This window comes from Phaethon lepturus, unplaced genomic scaffold, assembly GCF_000687285.1.
Source record: "Phaethon lepturus isolate BGI_N335 unplaced genomic scaffold, ASM68728v1 scaffold5918, whole genome shotgun sequence".
NCBI classification, from domain to species: Eukaryota; Metazoa; Chordata; class Aves; order Phaethontiformes; family Phaethontidae; genus Phaethon; species Phaethon lepturus.
Genome location: NW_010559626.1, coordinates 59,442 through 82,809, shown reverse-complemented (window position 1 = coordinate 82,809; position 23,368 = coordinate 59,442). Strand labels below are relative to the sequence as shown.

At 35.7% G+C, this 23,368-nt stretch overlaps 1 protein-coding gene across 1 annotated transcript in view; it reads left to right on the top strand.

Moving 5' to 3' along the window:
• The window catches only part of LOC104625711 (diphthine--ammonia ligase-like), a gene marked incomplete at both ends in the record, with an annotated part of 100,438 nt that overhangs the window by 23,415 nt on the left and 53,655 nt on the right, over positions 1 to 23,368 (top strand). The window contains 4 exons of the mRNA XM_010293410.1: positions 6,791 to 6,878; positions 15,201 to 15,351; positions 16,600 to 16,731; positions 20,546 to 20,675. Of these exons, the coding sequence (XP_010291712.1) occupies positions 6,791 to 6,878; positions 15,201 to 15,351; positions 16,600 to 16,731; positions 20,546 to 20,675 (501 nt within the window). The remainder of the gene's footprint in view (positions 1 to 6,790; positions 6,879 to 15,200; positions 15,352 to 16,599; positions 16,732 to 20,545; positions 20,676 to 23,368) is intronic.

Genomic DNA, 23,368 nt, shown 5'->3' with positions numbered 1-23,368 from the left:
CTATATAAACATGATTAAGGTTTCATGGTAAAGGTCTATTTGTTTCATTTTTCTGTAAGACTGGGATCTGTCTGTATAAGGAACAGAGAAATAAGAGCTGTTAACTGTTTCATTGCATGGCATTTGGGAGAAGAAGAGCAAAAGACAAACTAGTAAAAGTGTTGCCAGCTACTCTGGCAGATGTTTGCTGAACTGGAACATACCTCCTCTGGAATGAATGAAAAAACTAGATAATTTCAGCCTGGAGGAAAGCAGTGGAATTCTTCAGGAAGAAGACGATTCAGAAAGTAACAATGTAGAATCTTTAAACTGGATTTAAGTTCATGGATGGCATTATGAATGTATGGGCCAGGTAGTGAGACTCTTGGAGATGATTCTCCAAGGGGAACCAGGTGTTAGGTAGAAGCAGTAAGTTATAAGGCAACCTGCTGACTAATAGGAGTTGGAAAGTTAATCAGGAAGTTAGAATAAAATGCATATGATGCTTGGGTACATCTTATCACAAATAAACTCAAGAAATGGGCCTGTGTGAACTTCCTGAGGTTCAACAATGCCAAGTGCAGGGTCCTGCACCTGGGTCAGGGCAACCCCCGGTATCAATACAGGCTGGGGGATGAAGGGATTGAGAGCAGCCCTGCCGAGAAGGACTTGCGGGTACTGGTGGATGAAAAGCTGGACATGAGCTGGCAATGAGTGCTGCAGCCCAGAAAGCCAACTGTATCCTGGTCTGCATCAAGAGTGGCCAGGAGGTCGAGGGAGGTGATTCTGCCCCTCTACTCCACTCTGGTGAGACCCCACCTGCAGTACTGCATCCAGCTCTGGAGCCCTCAGCACAGGAAAGACATGGACCTGTTGGAGAGGGGTCCAGAGGAGGCCACAAAAATGATCAGAGGGCTGGAACACCTCTCCTATGAGGACAGGCTGAGGGAGTTGGGGTCGTTCAGCCTGGAGAAGAGTGGGCTACGGGAGACTTTATTGCAGCTTTCCAGTACTTAAAGGGGGCTTCTAAGAAAGATGGGGACAGACTTTTTAGCAGGGCCTGTAGCAACAGGACAAGAAGTAATGGTTTTAAACTAAAAGAGGGTAAATTTCAACTAGATATAAGGAAGAAATTTTTCACAGTGAATGAAACATGAGGGTGGCGAAACATGAGGGTGGTGAAACACTGGCAGAGGTTGCCCAGAGAGGTGGTAGATGCCCCATCCCTGGCAACGTTCAAGGTCAGGTTGGACGGGGCTCTGAGCAACCCGATCTAGTTGAAGATGTCACTGCTAATTGCAGGTGGGTTGGACTAGATGACCTTTAAAGGTCCCTTCCAACCTAAACTATTCCTATTCCTATTCCTTCTATTCTATTTCTATGAAGATGTCACTGCTAATTGCAGGTGGGTTGGACTAGATGACCTTTAAAGGTCCCTTCCAACCTAAACTATTCCTATTCCTATTCCTTCTATTCTATTTCTATTCTAAACTTGGGGACAAAGAACCCAATATGCCCTCAGATAGAATCATGTCTCTTCTAGCAAAAAGGAAAGTATTATGAAATCATTGCTAGAGCATGAGTCATTTTGCATTTAAAGTCTGACATGATTTCTATTAAACTGACAAATTCTTATCAATTACAGTAAGTGTCTGAGGCAGAGTTTTGTGAATCTTTGTCATTTAGAGTAATAGTACCCATTGCCAGACAAACGTGGCCTATTCAGCGTTTATATTGTAACACTTGCATCAAAAAGTATGCTTCAGAAGGATAGCTAGATTTTACCTGAGAGAGTCAATATGGTTATATCAGTTTTTGCACTCACATGTGTTTGGCTGATTGTTTACATTCTTTCTATTTATTTTTAGGCTTTTTATTTTACAGATGAAGTCTGGGAGTTCATTGGAATTGAATGCATAATTTCCCACTGCTCCTTTTTCAAAGTTTTTTTTGCATAGGTACAACAGATTGGAGAAAACGAAGTAAAATTTTGGGAGAAAGTCTTGGTTGGTGTAGTGTGGAGAATTTTTTTTTTTTTCCATAGAATTTGAGGAATACTTTTAGGAAAGTACATTGTGCCGTTGGTTTGGGATCAACCAAATACCAGTTTAAGTAGGAGTCTCTTATAATATATTCTAAACGTATTTCTGGCTATCGGTGCTTTAATGACCATTCAGGCAACTAGGAAAAGCTAGAGGTGGTGTGGCTGAGTTGTCTTTATTTCTATTGGCGACACCCAAAATAAGAATAAAAGTTAACAATAAATGCACAAAAAAATACAAGAAAAGACAAATATGTAAATCAGTGGGCATTTAATAATAAATATATGGCACAGCAGACTGTTAAACAGTTACTTAACTAGTTCTCAATATACATTTCCATAATGGAAGCTGAATAGCTACACTGGCATTGTGTGTCGCTGGCTTGATTAGCCCTGCTTAGCTCTTAAATTATTCATGTTGTAAAGACATGCCTTTTGAGGGGCCATTCATGTGAAATCTATTACTTTATGAACTTCTACAGAAAAATATTTTGTAGTTTCTTTGTCATTAAATAAGTTACAAGTTTGTTTATCTTGTGTTTTTCAGTCTTGCTTTTCATATACCCTGAATCTGAACAGACTTTGTAATCATGTTAAATATGCTAGTATAGTTTCCAAATGTTTAGATAGCCATGGTTCTGGTAAACATCCTGATAAAATTTTTGAAGCTTAAATGGAGTTGTAAGAATTACAATTTAGAGGTTAAAACCTGTCAGGATTTTAAAGGGCCCTAAATTCCTGAACTCCTGCAAGACGTCCTCCTAGAGAAAGTTTCTGAGGAAGACATTGAAGATTTCTTTTGCTTCCAAAACAGGTGTGATGCATTAACCTTGGCTGGCTGCTGGGTGCCCACCAAGCTGCTCCTACTCCCCCTCCTCAGCAAGACAGAGAAAATAAGATGAAAAAGCTTGTAGGTCAAGATAAGAACAGGGTGATGGCTTACCAATTACTGTCATGGGCAAACCAAACTCAAGTTGGGGAAAATTAATTTCATTTCTTGCCAATTTAAAAAAAAAAATAAGAGTAGGATAGTGAGAAACAAAGACAAAACTAAAAAGACCTTCTCTCGCCACTCTGTTCTTCCCAAGCTGAACTTCACTCCTTTGTTCCTGACTGTTATACATCCTCCCCTGTGTCTCTCCTGCTCCCTTCTCTTCACGCTTTTCCCCTGCTCCAGCCTGGGTCTGTTGCATGGGCTACAGTACTTATGGGGTACAGTCTTTCAGGAACGGGTCCCCCATGGGCCACAGTTCCTGTCAGAAAACCTGCTCCTGCATGGGCTCCTCTCCACTGGCCACAGTTCCTGCCAGGAGCCTGCTCCAGCAGACCCTGTGGGGGTCTCTCTCTCTCATGTTTTTCTCACGCCTGTCACAGCTGCTGCACAGCATTTTTACACTTTTTAAACTATGTTATCACAGAGGCATCACCAGTGTTGCTGGTGGGCTCAGCAGTCCCTGGTCTCTTCTTATAGAGGTCACCCTTGCAGACCACCGCCACTACCGGAACATTGCCATGTAAGCAGGAGAAAATCTAATATGTCTGTCATTTATAACACTACTTTCAGGTCGTGTTTTCTCTGGTTGATGTTTTTGTCATGTGAAACTTGTGACAAAATACGTTTCTATAGTATGTCCTTTGAAAAAGAAGGAAATCTGCTAGGTCAGGGAAAGAAAACTATAGCCTTGATGTGTTACTTAATATGGAGAAGTGGGAGTCTCTTTAATGTAAGACTGTGTGATGAGTTTTGCTTTTGAATACTAAATTAAATTCTTGCCATTCTTCTCAGTCTTCATTAAAAAATATGCCTCACAAAGGAAGCATGGCATTTAAAAAGAAACAAGATCTAGCAGTGAAAGCAAGATCTTAAAATCAGAGTATTCAACCAATGGTTAGATGGGTTTTTTATCTGGTTTTCCCAGGTAGGCTATTGTAATCCTCTTGTCAGCTTTCTTATGCGCAGTGTTTGAGAGGTACCAGGCATTTCCCGTCTTTCGTACACTGGTATTTAAAGTACAATTGAATGACACCTTTTCAAATCATGAAGCTATATTTCTCATCTATGTGAATACCATCTAATATCTACTCTTACGATAAAGGCCCATTTGTATTTATGGAACACAGAATAGTTTGATTTTTTTTCAGGTAAATGGGCATATTTGAAATATTTGGGAAGTATAATTTTGCTTTTATATACCTTACCATTAGTTCTGTGTTTAAGTTTGTAATTCTAGGTTTGGAGCTAAAAGCAAATCTGTAAACATGAAAAATTAATCATGTACTGAGAGAACTTACTGTACTCTCAGACTTGCTCTAACTTGTCATATTTGTCCTGTGAAAATGTTATAGAGTATTTTAAAATTATTAGATATATCCTAGATCTTCAAGGAGACTTGAGAGCTCAGATGATTATCATTTCAAAGAATAGATAATTAGGACAGTTTTTCAACTATTCTGTATTGTTTTCCAAAGTCTTCTGAAAATGTTCCTCAACAAAATTCCTGTGTTTCCATCACAATCAAACATGAATCACCTTATGTAGTCATATTCCTACTCAAAATTCAGACATTCAGTGTGAAGTGGCTTTTATATAATTATTGAGGTCTCTTAAGTCACTGTTTTTCATTTTAATATTTGCTTTTCATGTGGCTTTGGATTGTTTGGATTTTTTACTATTTATTTCCTAAGCTGGACATTACATATAAGTTCAGGACTTCCTATTTTTTTTAATTGGTGAGTCATCATTGGATGCAAACGAAACTGTTCTGCTTTCCACCTATTCATTACGTTTACTATTGAACAAGACTGTAAATTTTATCAGTTAGAACAATGATGTATGTTTGACGAGACTGACAGAAAATGAAGTACTTACGAAAAAGTATTTTCTTTTGATATGTATTGTAATACTATTTTCAGCACGACATAATCTGGCTATTGTGACCCATCGGCTGAGAAATACTGTCATATTAAACTAGATATCTATTATGGTCTCACCAAATACCCATATGTTAGCTGTATGTCATAGGAATGTACTTCATACCAAGAAGAAATATTTATGATCTCTTAATTTTTGCAGTATTTCTTGAGCAATAAATAAGTACTCAGAAATTCTGCAGTTATTGAGCAGTTAGCCTAGGTATCAATGCTTACATCTGTTCTGCTGCACTAGTGAGTTGGAACATGCAGGGATACAAATAGGACTGCTTGTTTTACTTTGGAGTTAAATTTTTTTTTTTTTGAGGTACAAGGTATTCTTTAAATTTAACAGACATATAATAACCCTAAATTTTTGTTTTTTTCCTTTCTGATATAAGCTTTTCTGTTAATTTAGTTTTAAGTAGTTAATGCATCACTTAAAAATACCAGACTTCCCTGTATATGACTTGAACAACAAGGAAGAAATGTTTATTGAGAATATCTTCAGACACTGGGGATACCCAGGTATCAGATACTACTCGAGTGTCTGCTTTTTATTATTTCTAATTATGTATTCCTGTTACTAAAGATTTCCAAATTTATCTTCTACCTATTTCTGTTAGAATTAGAAGATGCCATGGTCATTTAAAAAGAATTATTTTAATCTTAAAGGACTATCTTTAATATATCTTAAAGGAATAAATGATAATTTAATTATAAAGAATATTGATAATAATTCTCAAGAATGAATCTGTAGTCTTATTTATCAAAATACTTCAAAAGTTTACTAAAAGGGAAGTTGGGCTTCTTATGTTAAAGGTATTTATCATTATTGTGCACTGTAGTGATGATGATCTTAGGAGTTTTGTTATTTTAAATCCCAATATACATTTTATAGAGCAGATATTGCTGTTAATTTTACACTTTCATTAAGTTGGTGGAAGTCAAGAGACTTGGCAAGAGCCAAGACTTCAACCGTTTCCAGTTTGCATGTTTTCTATGTGGCATTACTAGAAATCGGTGTCTTCTCATTGAATACTGTGAAGGTATCACGGGCACTGTGGTTTCAAGAAAATTATCTGTGTGTCCTTAACTTACTTTACTTACTTCGCTTTTAACCTAACAATTTTCAGCTTTTCTTTTGCTGCATCTGAGTTTCTCTTATGTTTTCTTTGAGTTTCTCACCTTCTGATGTTTGTGTCCTAGAGCTACCTTTTACTTAAGTAGTAAAACCATGCAGATGGATATAACAGATACTGCCACTTGTGAATTAAAGTGTGACAGATTGTGTCTGTAAAAATGAAAACTAGAATTAACTAATTTGAATCAGCACACAGGAAGTTTATCATTGTTACCAACACATTTGGCATAAAAAAGTTGTGTCTAGTAGTCTTCAATATCAGATGCAATATGGTCGAATCAGTCAGTTTCTCAGCATGAAGTATTGTATGTTGTTAATACTTCCAAGAACTAATCCCTGGAGCATTAATCAAGAAGAACGGACGTTCAAAAAATCTCCTGTTGATGAAATTAAAAGATTGCTTTACCTATTGATCTCTAGATTTTAAAACATAATGTCGTTTATGCTTTCATAGACTACCGCTAACTGAATCCCTCAATACTTGTGTGGAAGCATAGTTTATTCCTTTTGAAAAGTGAAAATTAGTGAAGATAACGTGTTGTTCAACAATACAATTTTATATAGCAAACTATTTTTTCTTAGTGTATATGAAAACTAAATACGAAATTAATAGATTTTCAATTAGTTACCTTGGAGTCAGTGTTATACAGCGATTAAGTATTGTCTAAATGTAAAATTATATACTAATATTTGATGCTAAGAATTTTGTATTTCAGAGATTCAGCCAAGGTGGTTGTGCATGCGGCTGATGCATTTGCACCTGTGGCCTACCTTCATTTTTTAAAATTACACCTGGAGAATAAGGCAAGTAGATTGCAAATGTCATCTTCCTTTAAAGCTATATGCATGCTTTCTATTTTTATGTTGCTTTGTCACAGTTTGGAGTGAGCCTACATATTCTCATGTGGGTGTACTTTCAAGTAACAATGTAGATATTAGTTGAATTTCAGAACTCACTGTAAGGAAAAACTCAACACAAATGTTTCCTTGTGTCGAATGAATGAACGGAAGTAGTATATTTGTGTAGCATTTTTCATCTTGAAACCTCAAGCTGGTCAGCCAGCGTAGTTCAGTCAAGCGCATGTGTAACCAGTGTAGTACAGCTAGCCACACTGTGGAACACAGCTGTATTAGGAAACTATATGAACAATGTTGTTTTGCTGGGAGGTGGTATCTCTTTTTGCTATTTCTGATGTAAAGTGGATGATTTAAAAACTTGCTGAGCCATAAGTGCTCAGATTTTAAATGCAGTGGGGTTTGTTTTATCTTTTCCATATGAAAGAAACATCTAATGAAAGACTTCAAATCATGTAGAGGAGATTATCCTGGTCAAAGATCTTAAAGGAATCATTAGTAGTTCTCTGGGATTCATTCTCTCACCTTACGATTCCATGGAAACAGCAGAACAGGAGTAGGAACTCTAGTGGTTTAAATATTGTAGACTTCTATGTGAGCAGAGCTAAGAAGGTCAAAACAGATGTTATTTTTCTTAGCATTTGTCATTACTTTTCTATTTTTCTTTTAATTATTTTATGGGTAAAATGATTTTTTTTTCTTCTGGACATCTGTAAGTGCTAGTATTTTGTTGAAGAGGTCTTCCTACTTCCTCGTTGTCTTCCTACTACTGTTGCAGTCATCTTTTTATAGGTCTTCACACTTTTTTCTACATTTTGAACATCACTGAACCTTTTCTAGGTGCAGGGATTGTTATGTAACATCATTATATTGGTATTTTACATTTCATGTCTCTTGAGCGACTACATTTCCTGAATTTCTTTCATGCATTTTTTCCCCCCTCTTTTTTACTTATATCGTTCCAAACAGATAAAATACCTGTACATTTTTCTTCCATGATGGGCTCATTCTTGCCTTGGAAAGTAAATTGTATTTCATCCTGTCAATTTTTAGTTTGGGATTTCTTTCAAAAATAAAACATTAAATATTTATGTGGGAGACTGTGAAAAGGATATCAACTAGCTATGTGAAACAAAACCAAATAGGCTGAATAAAGGAAAATTTGGGAGTGGGGCATGGTGGGAAGAGTGATAATATATTAATATTTCTTTGGGGGCACTGACTTTATTGCTCATGGCAAACTTGATGCTAAAATGCACCATGCATCACTACAATATGACAGGCTAGGGAAAATGAAAACCACAAAGCTTTACATAAATCAGGAAAAAAATCATATTAAAATGCATAACATTTTATATAAGAATCAAGATTTTACTTTTATCTGTTCAGAAGCTCTTTTCCCCTTTTTATGTAGATGTTTTAGATTTGGATAAAGCCTCACAGTTTCAAGCAGTGTTGTAGTAAATCATATTTCAAATCCATTGTAGACAAATCTGTCACACTCTCAAAGCAATAAGGTTTACAGAGGCTTGCCCTGGATTTTGGTATATAAACTAATGTCTTGTATAGTTAAAAGGAAAATAGCCTATTTTCTGCAGTGGCTGTCTCATAAGGAAAAGTATTAGAATCTTTTGGCTATAGATTATTTTATGTTACAATAAAATAAGCTAGGTTTTCAAGAAGTTATGGAGAATCAGTCAGTCTTTCAGAACATAACTTGTTACTAAGTTAGCATGGTTTAACTGCGTAACGATAAAGAGATGCCTTCAAGATTGCTATGCCTGTAGTACTGTACTTTTTGTCACTATTTGGTGCTTACAAGCCCTAGAAGAAAATGTAACTATCAGTTAGTAATTCAGCACTTAAAAGCCAATCCTACAATAACGAACCACTGCAGGGAAAAACTGCTTTAGAAGGAGAACTAATTTTAGTTTCAAGCTTTCAAGGGATTACTGAAAATTGGGCAAAAAATATTCCATTATGAACAATGTATAAAAGTAGCCACTTGTGTAAGCACTGTGTAGGAACCATTAATAGACTGCACAATGATGTGTAATTCTAATAAGTATTATGACATCAGTTTTGTTATCATTTCAACTGAGATAAACATATTTTTAAATTTTATTGTATATTCATTTTATCTTTGTTATGTGCCACAGGTGTTAATTTTATTCTTTGAATTTACTTTTACAATCATTATGCAATTATAACTAGTGTATCTTAGTCTCTGCTGTCTTTCCTCCTCTGTAATGCATTTTCTTCAGCTAAATCTCTTCACGTTTAACTACAAAGCCTGTGTAGAAATTTATTTTAGATTGTTTCTGGCAGCAAAATAAGCCCTTGTGCCTGGGGGACAGTAACATTTTACTCACTGTTCTGGTTTAATACATTACTGTGCAACCTCAAGATGTGTTTTTGCATAATAATTGAAGCTTTTTTTTAATACACCCTCTTTTCTTTCATTACCAGTGATACAGAAAAGGCTAGAGAGATAAATAAATATCAGATTTTATTATTAAAACATTATTGAAAGTTTGGTAAACATGGGTTAAGATAACTTTTTTGTATTAAGGAGAAATAATAATATTAATAAAAACACTAATGCTCAAAATTCAGGAATACCTCATTTACTTCATGGTAAAAAAAGCAAGGTCACCACTGCTATGTACATAATAGAGATAGCTAGCTTCATCCATATTTTACTTTGCCAATAAGACTGTCGCTTTGTACATTTAAAATGTAGAATGTTTTTTGCTGAGGGGGAGGCAATTTCTGGAGCATATTACAGAATCTTTAAATCAAGTGTACAGGCTTTTGTACTCTATACAAATTTAATTTTTAATATTTTCAATTAGGAAAATATACAACTATGAAACCGTTTTTCTTACTTTGACAACACAATGGACTTGCAAAACATTTTTATTTTCCCCATGTTATACTATTCTGTTACTCTGTTAAGTTGCGTTGGCTTTTGAATGATAAGAAATAGAAATTAAAGCTGTTGGAGCTTCTGCTGATGTGAACGTACTTCTGATGACCGTTGTGAACATGTTAGCTATCATTCATGCTTTAAGATTTGCTCTTTCACACATTTAATAATGAATACTTTGTTCCCCAAGTTCTGGTGAGTAGGAGCACACATACATCAAACAATACAAGCTGTGAAACTGCAGCCTCTTCAGTTAGGTGTAGTCCGGAATTAGAGGGAGTCATGCAGTTTTTGTTCTACACTTGGCAGAAGAAAGGAGCCTGTTTGCCTATAAGAGATACAGGAATCATGCCTGCTGCTGCTCTTTCTTGTAGCAGCTATAACATTATATTTACCTATCATAAATTGCTATTGTAAGGCTTATTTGTTTTCCTGTTTGTAAAAGATCCTTGACCTCTTTGGGTGGAACACATTTCAGAAGTGTTTTCAGAACAGTTTCATAACAGTTATGCCCCTGTTAAACATCAGCAAATCTATTTCACTGGTCAATTTGGAAATTATTTTAAAAACACTGTAAAAGTTAGAAAAGATGTTTGGGAGATACTTACATGCCACATGTACTAAAGGAGCATGATCCTGCAGGTTAGATTTGATTTATCTTTGTAGCCTATTTCTGACCAGTTCCTTCTGGCCTGACTTACTTTAGTTAGTCTTCATTCAGGACTTTAGCTGTAGAATTAGACTTTGTAAGTGATGTCAGGGGGAACAGGAAGGAATTTCAAGTTGCAAAATATGTTTTGTTGGTGGCATTGTGTGTGGCATTTTTTGAATACTTTGTCATCATTGAATGATAATTCTCCTAGGTAACCTTTAGTTTCCCTTCTGAGTTATAAGAATATTGATAAGCCATGTAGTTTTGTTTTCAAAACTTTGTAACAAATACTGCAAAAATTTTTTTGTATACTGATTTATTTCAAATACTAAGGTAATAAATAAAGGAATTTCTTTCCTACTCCATTTGATTGCAAAATTAGTCTAGTTAGCTGAGAAAAGAGAATTTTTTTGTTCTCATTTCATAATACAGAGGTTTTATTTGAAAGTCTTTCAGAGTAAAGGACTTTCTTTCCTATGCGTCTGTGTATTGTACTTGAAATACTGAGATCTATGTGGTCTCTCTCATTATATTTATCTCAAGGAGTTCTGTTATCAAGGTACACCACAAAGAATAAAGAAATTATCATAGTCTCTCCTTAGGTCTTCTGAGCTGTCTGCCCCACTGTATTCTTGCTGCTTCTCAGTGGGAGAACCATGAGTTTGGAATTGTGTTGTGATAGGTTTTCATACCAGTTTCTGTAATGGAGAATGTAAGCTAATTTTTAAGGCAATCTGTTGTTTTCATAAAAGACCACTTCATGGAATTTCAGCTATATCAGTCAAAGTCCTAGCTTCAAGGCTTTTTCAACAGGAGCATTTGGATCTTGGAACACTCGTGCATTTGCTTAAATCCATTCTGAGCGCACTTGCATCAATGACATGAGTTATGTGAATATAGTTAAGCATATGCATGCATGCAGGCTCTGATCCAAAATTAGGTTGGTATCACAATGTACAGTGGGTGTGGGAGAAACAGTGTAACAAATGGGAAAATATATTGCTTCTGTGAAGTAACATGAAAATGTTATGTGATAAAATAGGTTCTTCAAGATTTAATTAAAATGTCATTATAGCAAGCTTGATTTTTTGTTTTTAAAGTGATGAGAATATTATTCAGGGAAAGTTAGTCTGTTTGTGGCAGTCTGTAACTTTAAGTTTTAAATTCTTAGATTACTTTCTCTGTCAACAGGAATGGAAGACCAACATTTGTATGAGATTTGAATATAGCTACTAAACAGAGTCTGGCAGCTCTACTTAGGCTGGCAATGAGCCTGTTGTTCTTCTAGTGCCAGCTTCCACACCTAATACTTCTGCTGTAGCCTGCACCTGTGCTGCTGCAGAAAGTGATTGATTACCTATGTTTTTGGAGCATTGTGGGAGTCAGCCTTGAATGAATCATTGTGATGTATCATAGGCATTGAAATCAACAGTAGCCTATAATTATTTTTATGGTCTTTGGTGTATGTAAGAGACATTGTAGACTTTCTAGTATATCTTGGTAGTTTCCAAAAATTTTGCAACTGCCCAGCTGTTTATGTATGTGTGTAAACACAGATGTATAATTTTATTTATATCTGTGAAGCACTATCGATGTAAGCTAAACAATTTCTAAAATTTTGACATATTTAGGAAAAAGGGATGTGACTGCGGATGGTACAAAAATTTTATGTGGCGTTAATTTGGGATATTTGTAATGTTAACAAATTAGACAACTACAGGGGAGTTCTGTAGGTTACACCAAACCAGTTGTGATACAGTCTGTGAGTCTCACTACATCCCCATGAATTTTTTATGAAGCACATTTTGCAGAAAACATTTTTAGAAACATAGTTGGAAGAACAGTTCTCGCAGTTGGCATAAAAATGGAATAGGTGCTCTTTTCATGTTCTCTAGCAGAGCGTATAAATTCAGTCCTCCAGGTTAGGGAATGGAGAGGAGTTACAGGTCTCTAATAGTACCTACAGAAGTTATCTGTAGCTCTAGATCTCTTAAAAGGTAGTTATGTAAAGCTTAACAAAAGCTAGAAACAAAGTGGCTATCATGCTGGCAAGCTGGAACTTTTCCCTTTCCAGTTAACATATTTTTTGCCTAGTTAAATTGTTGTACCATATTAGCAGTTAAAATCCAGGTGGTGTAAAAACAAAACCCAAAGCAGCATTGTGATAGTATCATTCATATCACCATGTCTGTGCATACTTAGGGGGTGGGACCAAGATGTGCAAACTCTGTATATGTACCAATGTACTAATATACATACTACTAATATAGTAGTACTAATATATAGTACTAATATACATAATGTACTTGGTGAATGCCCGTGCTACAATGCCAAGTGATTTTTTCATGAAGGACATTACAAGTTAGCCAGTGAAAGAAGCTAATTTAATAAACCACCAATTTGCAAGAAGTATATGGTAGCACTTCTAGCACTTCGGGCTGCTGTATAGGCTGTATAAAAAGCAATGTCTCAGGGATGAAAAAAATAGAAACTTTAAAAAAATAGAAAAAATGTCATTTTCTTGGTTCTTGTAGCATAATCCAGCTTAAGATCTATTTCAATTACAGATTTGTGTTCCTGCTTCTTTATTTTCTAAGTCATACCTGAAGCATTAGGGGCTATCAGGCAGCCCTCTGGGTAGTGGCAAAATATATCAACCGACAGCAGTAGTCAAAGGTGTAATTCAATGAATGGGAAATGGTAGATGTTGTTGGATGCTTGTATGTTGTAATGTTGGAATGCATGTTGTGTTTGTGCTAAGTTGCAGTTTTCATCTTTGCGCTATTATGTTACATTTAGTTGACTTCTTTTAACTTCTCATGAACAATTGATTCACATAAAGTAGCTTATTGCCTTGACTTTCATGCCCTTCTTGGAGGAATGAATAAAATGAGGTCCAATCAAAGAACATCAGTCCCTCTTAGACCATAGCTTTAGTATTTACAGTATTTATAAAATTCCCCTTGAGCCCTTTTAGCGGCAGCAGAGCTGAGTTTCCTCTCATAGGTAATGACCTTTTTGTAATTTAGCCTTTCCTGAGACTTTCCAAATACACTGCTTTAACTGGATTCTTTTTCTCTCCAGTGAAGTCAAATATTGATGTAAATGCTGAGTTTTCATTGCAGACTTCAGATGCATACTATAGTTTTCTGCCTTTTTTTCCTTACTTTTTTGGGGGCTAAATTTCAAGAGAAAACTTTTGAAGTTGCAATAAGGTGTTTTATTTTCCAAAGGAAAGAAAAAATACAATAAAACTACCGTTTTTTAAAAAGTATATATTCAAATTTGATTAGTAATTTTTTAATATATCCAATTTTGTTTGACAGCCTGATGAGATCTAATTGTTAAAAAGCAGAGAATGTAGAGAGTCAAACTTCAGGTGACCTTCAGGGTGCTTTGCTCTATAATGTTAATATTCTTTTTCATAGACATTTTGCATGGAAATTCTATAGATAGTACACTAATTTGTGAGCTAAAAGAATATTCAGCAGTTTAAAATCCATATTTAAGGATTGCCAAAGGCTTCCTATTTTGTCAACTTTTTTCTTGCTTTGTTTGTCTTTATCATCATTTTTGTGAATTTAGGATTTAAGAAGCCTGCAGTAAAATGCATAGTTTAGACACTATATGAAATTTGAGACCTTTGAGCAGAAAACTGATCAATAGAATCTGGCGTTACAGCATGCACTGATGTTTGGTTAAGGTTTCTGGATAAATTCTGTAATAATTCATATCATTTTGCGATGAAGACAAGTAGTATTAGCCAAGCTAGTGATTCCAAAGTCAACAGTCTCTGCAGATTAGGCTGCCTTGGAAAACCAGATCGAAGAGAATAGGGGTTCTGATTGCTCTAAAATAAATTTTTAAAAGTATGCTGTAACTACGTAACTTCTTGAAAATACAATGAACACAGAATTTTGGAAGACTGATCAGTGCACACTCTGCCTGTGTCGTGTGCTTGAAAAAGCACACCAGGTAGTTTTCACTTCCTAGGCCTAAGAAAGCATTTGGGAAGAAGATAAAGTACAGTGAATTACTTTCCTTCCTAGTCAAGAAATTACTTTGATGTATAAATCTTGGGAAATGCCCTCAAAACTCTGAGCATCACAAAGCATGGTGAGTTTGATGGAAGGGGTAGTTTTTGTGAGATGAATAGAAAGAGGTGTTTTGGTTTTTTTACATGGACTGCATTCATTCAAGGTTCCACCACCAGGTTTTAAAACTTTCTTGTTAGCCTTTTGCTCTCTTTCAAGTGTTTAATGACAGTGTTAATTATCAAATTGTTACTTTTGTACTTTTGTTCCTTTTTTCAATTAATTTATGCTATTTTTGGAAAACATAGTAGTCCTGTATATAATTGTGGAATAGTGTTTCTTCATCATAGTATTCTTACTGTCTCTTATCCTGAGTCTCCCTGTTTTTCATTTCTGTTGTCCATATTTACTACTAAGTCTGCATTTTTATTCCATATGATATGTCAACAGGAGCACATTGTATTCTGCCAGTTTCTGCAATCTAAGTAGTGGAAAATCCTAATGCTGTTCTTCCATGAATTGTTCTAAGCTTACGTACCCATTGATCTATAGTATTTTTTGTGATGAAACCCAAAATTTGAATGATAAAATGTACTGATTTCATACTGCTTGGTGTGCTGTTTACTTGCTTATTTTATAATGTTTGTATCAAACAGGGGGAATCTTCAGGTACATTTATGGTCAATAGCTGTTCTTGTGAGGTAGGCTGCAATGATGACGATATTTTCCCTTCATCAGAAGTAGATGAACCACGGAAAAACATTCCAGTCATCTGGAAGTCTTTGAAACATCATTCCTTGGATTTCAGTGAGTATTGCACAGCTTTCGTTAGAAAAATAATATTGAATGTTTCATGCCATGGTTGAGTACACTGTTAATTACTATAAGGACATTCCTAAAAAGAATGCTTGTGACCTTTAATAACCAGTCTGAAAAAAAAGAGAGATCCTAATACTACGCGTTTTTCTGATAAGAATCAATAGGTCTGTAGCAATTAAGCTTTTCAAGTTATTTTACAGAAGGAGCATAGCCCATTTTTTTCTTTCTCTCTTTCAGAAAACACACATTGATGTGTTCTGTTTGCCTGAATAAAATTACTGTAATAAACCATTCATTTGAGTGGAGGGATTGAGTTTTATTTAAAAGGTCTAACCACACATGTACCCATACTCTACTGTTTTTAAATTGAAGATAGAAAAGCAAGCTCTAAAATGAAGTACAAAACACAACAGTTCAACTTGCTTACATAGTGTGTGAATCTGTCCCCACCCAAGCAACCTCAGCAACCATGCATGATCGAGTTTAGCAGCCTGACAAGTTACTGTCTCTTAGGTGAGCTGCAGAAACTAATCAAATGCCTAATAGTAGCACTGCCTCAAATATGAGGTGATTAATGCAAGATAGACCTGAGTTCATGGGTTGGTGCCTCACTGAAGTACCACAGCATCAGTGTCACCCTACATCCAAAGATTAGGAAACTTTTCCTGAAAACTAAGTTTCATAGTGTAACAGTGTTTGATATTGAATGGTATATAAGCTCTTGTGTATGGATAAGTGCCTGGTGGGATGTTAAAAAATGTCTAAACATGTTATGCATTTTCTAAGATGATCAGAACCAGGTTAAAACACCTAACTTCATTAAAATTTGGCATATAAGTTTAAAAATCTGTTCCTGTGTCACTTAGATACTTTTGAAAATTTTAGCTTTTCAGTGTCACGTCTTGTGCCAAGTCTGTATCAAAACAGGTAGAAAAATTCTAAAAGATCAGCAAAAATGGAACGGAGGAGACAAAGTACTGAAATTCTCAGCTAAGTACTACTTGCAGGCAGTGTTGGAGAAGGATTTGTCAAGTAGCATTTGGAAGCTTTGTTACCAGCACACCTCATCTTAAGTTTTTGGTTTATATCTGTTTGTCTGTAAATATTTTTGAAAATGCTTTTACACTTTGTGATGTTTACTTTTTTTCTTCTTACTTAAACAATTTAAAATATATTCTGGGTTAATCTGAAATCTTTCATTATTGTCATCATAGTGCTGTTGTTTATTTCCCATAGCTAAGACATTTGGAAGTTCAGGAAAATCCCTGAGTGGTTACCAGTGGTTTTCAGGTATCACTGCCCACTTCCTTCCATCAAAAGGCAAAAATGCTCAAGAGGCAGCACGGGAAGCATTTTCTTCTCTCCAAGGTGCTTTATTTAGTTAATGCATTATCTGCTGTTAACTGTGCTGTTTTTAATATGGTATTAAGTAAAAATCTGTATTGTCGTATGGTTTGATAACTTTAAATGTTGTGGTTGTCAGTTTGGCATCTCATTTTGCATTTGATTGGAATCATTGATACCAAGACTGCCAGCTTTACTATTAAACACATCATAATTTGACTGGCTTTTGAAGACCCTAGAAAGCCAGAATAGTGTTCATATCACTGTAACCACACTATTTCCACAGTACTTACTTTATAACTTGCTTTATAGCTTTCTTGCAATACATACTGTGTGTGTGTGCATGTGTGCTGTCGATGCTGTCTACTTGCTAAAGCACTTTTGTATCTACCATAATTTTAAATTAAGTTTTCTAGAAAGCTGTTGCACATTTTGGGATCTAGGATTAGGTCAGTAGCAGTAAATCTCATTTATATTCTTAATGTAAAGGAAAAATTGCTATCTTGGGAATCATGAAACCCAGGTTACTTACTCTCCTCCTCTTACAAGATACTGACATATAAAAGAAAATGTTCACATTTTTGTTTTGTATATTTTTTCCATTCTAAATTCTAAGTAAAGCATGTTTATACAGGCTTCTTTTCATTCATAAAAATGGAAATAATTTTTAGTATCTAAATGGATAGGCTCATGTTCTTGTCCATGAATTTGCGTCAAGTATTGTCCTATAATATCTTATTTTTTGTATGTGCATCTGAGTATTCACGATTGAATATAGAATGATAAAGAAACCCTGGAATTTTTTTTCCAGAAGAAAACAAGTTACACTCTGTAGAAGGTCATTAAGCTAGTTTTTGATTGCTTGGAAGTCAGCAAGGTGGATGTGATCAAACATTTAGTAAAAGGCAATAGTATTTAGTGTAAATCTTCTGGGCATGATCTGTAAATTGAAGCAAAAGGGTTGTGTAATGTTCTATTTTGTTCTCATTATATTTGAATGGAAATGTACCAGAACAAACATTATATATTTTTGCCGTAGCTTCTGTCAGAAAAGATTGTGTCTCTGATTAGTAGAGTAGCCTATTGCTTTCGGCAAATTACTTGCATTAGCTGTATTATAGTAAAAAAAAAAGGTAATTTTCTGATCCTTGGTAGAAAATGTCAGTTCTCACATTTCCTTTCCTTTTTCTCTTTTTGGAGGTGGGTGTGGAAGACCAAATGAATTATGGTTCTGTCATGACAAAAGAAACAATTTGTTTCTGAGAACTTAAGTGATCTGCAAATATGCACAAGGCTTTTTCTCAACTCATACTTATGATCTATACAGCAGTTCAGTCTTCAGTGCTGTTAGAATGGAATAAGCACAGTTCTTTTAACCTCTTTGCTGGGTTAACTCATTTAATCCTCGAAAGAGGATAAGTGCTGCCAAAAGGATTCAGAAATGGAAATTTATTGCTAGACGTTATGAAACTTGGTTGTTCCATAAAGTGGGTGGAATTTCTCTGTGAAGCCAAGATCAGAAGGGAATGCAGTACATTACTGTTTACATTTATTTTCTTAAGCTATTTTTGTTAAACTTTAGATATGATTGGAACATGGCGAAGATTGCAGTGCTTTTATATAAAACAGCTCTTGTGGAGCTGTACCATGGCAAAGCTTTATAGGCTTGAAGGAAACTACATAGATTTTTCATTACGTGAAAATTTAGTCAAAAATTTGACTTCCTATAGACAGTTTGGATAATGTCTTTTGTGGATCTCAACCTAAGAATCCTGGATAACCCATTTTAAAAAATTAAACTGTACTTTGGCCAGTGGTAGCTAGCTTTTGGGTCAGTTCTATCTACGCAGTTCTGCCTAAATAAGGATGTCTCACCTGATCATATTTTATATATAATTAGGAACAGTGAATGGCTTGAAATTCAACAGAAGGGCTGTATGGTTTCCCTGTACATCCTTCAGATGTGCTGTGTAAGAGTCCTCTTCTTGGGAAACAGAACTTGTTGTCAAGAACCCAAGTGGTGGGTTGGTGACTGGTTCATCATTTCTGCCTTTCTACTAGATAGAGTGCTTTGGGAGGTCAATCTTATTCTGCTTACAAGCTAGGGAGAAATTATTTCCCATCATTCCTCTAATTCATGCAGAGGAAAAGGGGATTGTACTTTTACTTACTCTAAGAAGAATTTTTAAAATAAAGCTGGAAATTATGGATTTATCCAAATCTCTTTGCCTTCAACTTGCTCTAATACTGTTGCATGTCCACAAATTAGAGTTAGTTTGTTGGCTTATGCATTTTAAATTTAGACCTGGGGGGGTGTCAGTTTGTTGGGGTTTTTTCCCCCTCCAGCATTTCATATAATGCTGCAGAAATTTTAATTGCAGGCCAAAACTCTTCTTGACTAAAATGCTGGCTGGAAATTTGAAAAACGTCCTTGTTTTCTCCTTGACTGATGACATAGCAGCTAGTATTGACCTAGTGATTGCTGTCAGGCAGCATTCAAATACATTTATATTTCTGGACAAAATTATCATTGTGTACTAATTTCTCAGCTGATATTTCTGGAGATGTATCTTGACTTCATAGGAGTTCTATGTCAATTGCTATATAATCTCTTATATCACTTAGCACACGCTTCCTTTTCTGTCAATGAGAATTCCACTGTTCAGGTTGCCAACACTAATGGCAGTATGACTAAGTAAAGCTGAGACATGTAGAACAAAATTCGGTATTGGTGTGACCAAACTAACCTTTATGGATCTGTGCCAACTCCTGAATTATCTTTAAAAGCACAGAAAAGATTTACATAAAAAATATTTGTTTCTCACTAAGGCAACAGCCAACAGAGATTGTCTTTATATTCTTGTACTTCTCCACCGAAAAACAAATATGTAGGTATATACAGGTACACACTGTAACATTAAAGGACAAGATCCCCAAAGTTACACTGAGAAGAGCTTTACATAGGTCATTTAAGGTAGGTCACATGGGACTCTGTTTTATATATGTTCTATATTCAGAGAATATTTTGTCTTCTTTTAGTTTAAAAGTTAGTTACAAAAGGTACACAGTGCAGAGCTGATTCACGTGTCTTATTATGGTATTGACTATATAAGAGTAATACATTCTCCTTAAGTGCTATGACTGGAATCCTCCATGCATACACATTTAGATGATCTTAACTTCCCAGTATCTTTTCTTTAAGTGGTTGAACTTTTTTCTGCTCTCATCTTTTCTTCATTTCTCCTGTGGCCAATTCTGTTTCCTATTGTCTGTCTTGCCACTTACAACTCTTTGTTTATGTGGAGATTATTACTGCAGTGAGGGTTTTTAAAAACAGTGTAGACAAGCATCCCTCTGGAATAGCATATAAATATTTGATCTTTTCTTTGAAGAGGGTGATGCACTGAAGGACCTCTTATTGTCCCTTCCCATTCTGTACTTTTGTGATTCAAAGTCCTGTATAGATTACTAGCTGTCATGGACTGAAAATAAAAAAAAAGATATAATAAAACTTACACATACAAGGAATTTGGACAGTAACATATCTATGTGCATTAATGCATGATATGTTTTCTTGGGGCAAGAATTCACCACTGCTCAGGGTGGAAAAAATTTGTATTCTGTTTCTGTATATTTGGAAAACTAACATGAGAAAAAATTTCATGAAAAAAATAGGTATTATGTGGGGAAAGGTAGTATGTTGCAAAGCCTTCAGTCATGTTCAGACAACTGTTATTACCAGTTGATTTTGCTGAACAAAACCAGGATGCCTATGCTCTCTTTCTACACACATTTAAAATATTCTGTCTTTAACAGCTATATTATTTTTATCCTGCAGCTAATATGACTTCAGAGGGATTGAAACTGAAGGATATTATTTTGGTTCATCTGTATATGAAGAGCATGAAAGATTTCAATGTTATAAATTCAGTTTATGTGACAGAATTTGATTTGTGTCCACCAGCAAGGTAGGATTAGACTACTGCTATAGTATATTTATGATACACTGTAATATACTGAATTATTTTTACCATATTTATGAAGCTTTTGTTCAAATGTTTGTGCCTCACAGACTTAGAAGTAGACTTTTGCTGCTTTTTGAAGTAATCACATCAGTGCTGCTCAACTCAGAAACACTAGGGTTGGAAATTCTGCCCTTAATATATATAAATGCACCCCCCTTATGGACTTAAAGAAGAATAATACATTTTTTGCAAGTCTTAGTTCTTCTCTGTGACTTGATTGAACGGACAACTCTTTTGTATTGGTGGGATTTTATTTGTTTTTCTTGTTTGTTTGCTTCCCTTGACCTGCTGGCAATGCCACTCTGAATGCAGCCCAGGATACCATCAGCCCTCTTTGCCACAAGGGCACATTGCTGGCTTATGTTCAACTTGGTGTCTATCAGGAGCCTCCAGGTCCTTCTCTGCAAAGCTGCTTTTGATCCAGCTGGGCCCCCAATATACTGGACCATGGGTTTCTTCTTCACAGGAAAGTGCAGGACTTTCAACTTCTTGTTGAACTTCATGAAGTTCCTATGTGTCTGTTCCTCCAGCCTGTCGACATCCATCTGTATGGCGACACAAACCTCTGGTGTATCAGCCATCCTTCCCAGTTTTGTATCATCTGCAAACCTGCCAATGGTACACTCTGCCCCATCATCCAAATTATTAATGAAGATGTTGAACAGGATTGGACCCAATGTTGACTCCTGGGGTACGCCACTAGTTACTAGCCACCTGCAAGACTTTGTGCCACTAATCTCTTCTGGGACTGACCATTCAGTCATTTTCCAGTCTACCTCACTGTCTGCTTATCCAGCCCATACATCAACAGCTTCTCTATGAGGATGTTACGGGAGACTGTCAAAAGCCTTACTGAAGCCTTACTATCAATGACTATTAAGTCTTCCTAAAAGTGATGAGGTTTGGAATCTTTTAGGTCCTTGTAACAAATGTTATTCCCCTTCTTCTGTTTATTTTGTTACATACAAAAGTAAAATCATTATCTGAGGACAAGCCCACGGTGCACATCATGAGATACTGGGAGTCCTTTCAAGACAGTACCCATATATACTTAGCTGTTCCTTTTCTTCCCCTGCATAATGCGCTTGGCTGTGGTTGAAGATGAATACTGGACTAGATGGATCTTTTGCTTGATCCAGTGTCGTTGTTCTTAATGCCTTGTATTTCCATAAGATAATGATTGTTAGTGGGTAGCTTAGCTGCACTTACGTACCCAGTAAGAATGCAAGTATGAAAAGACATTATTTCAGACTTCTGAATACACTGATGCTAACACTTTCATTCGTAGATCCTCAAATCATAGCTTTTTAATATCTGTTGTACAGAATCTTCAAAATTGCATTCAAGTCCACCTCTGACATAATGAAACAGCTTGATGGTCTAGGTATGCAGTATGTGATACTTGTGTTATTTGAATGTGGTGGTGAGTTTTTTTTTCATTGGAAATTGCATAACAAACACCTAGCCCATGAAATTTTTGTTCTGTGGTTTTTTTTTAAAGTTGTATGTTAAAATTGATTTTCCATTTGTATATTCTTTATTGCCTTTGTCAAAAGGTCTTATTTCTTATTACAGTATTTCATGTTCTTAAGCATCTGAGATAATATGGTCAGTATGCAGAATTGCTATAGCTTGAAAAATTGAGCTTGGATCATAGGTTAATACAGGTTGGAAGGGACCTCTGGAGATCATCTGGTCCAATCCCCTGCTGAAAGCAGGGTCAACTGTGAGGCCAGGCCTCACATCATGTTCATATTTTTAAAAGGAACAGTTTAGCAATTTTCTTATGTAAAATACTGTATTTTATACTCTTATTACACAATAGGAGGTGTAGTATAGGCATGTGAATTTTAAGTGTAGTGTGACAAATAGCTAAAAGGCATTGTTAAGATTAATGTATGTCATCATAGATTCACATTCTTCTACACTGTCTGGGTGTCAGAAGATACTGAAGGAGCACAGGAAGAGGCTTCTTTGAGATGCTGATTGTAGGCCAGGATTACTAAATCAGAGAGGGATGGAGCGTTGGTTGTGTGTACCTTCAGAGGAGGGATCTAGTCCCAGCTGTAAAGTACACAAAATTAATCTCCACTCGCATGTATCTTAAGTTCTCTTTATGACACTTAACTTCTCCCGAGTTAGCTGCCTTCATTTCTCATGCTGCTGCATGTTTTAAGTCTCCACATTTGCATAGCCAGCCACATAGTCTTCCATCACTAAAATAACAGGTAGACAGATTATGAAGTTGCAGGAAAATGTCTTTTTATGTTTCTTTTTATGGAACAAATAGATTTATGTTGCATGTTGTCCAAAAGAAAAATTATACAGCAGCTTGCATGGCTGCATCATTGCATTATGCACAGAGACCTGGTTGTGGGAGTTCTCACAAGCAATATGCTGGAAGCACTGACTTAAGGGTGTGGATCTGCACTAAATTTGCAAAATTGTCTTGAAAATTTACCAGCCCAAGCAGAAAATCCATTCATCCATGCTTATGATGATGGTAATGAGGAAAAAATACTGTATTTGCATGTGGGAGGAGGGGAGAAAAATAGTTTTCTTGAAAGAAATAAGCAAGATGAGAAGAATTGTGTAAGGTTATGTTATATGATATGTAAAGAGAACAAGTAATTTTT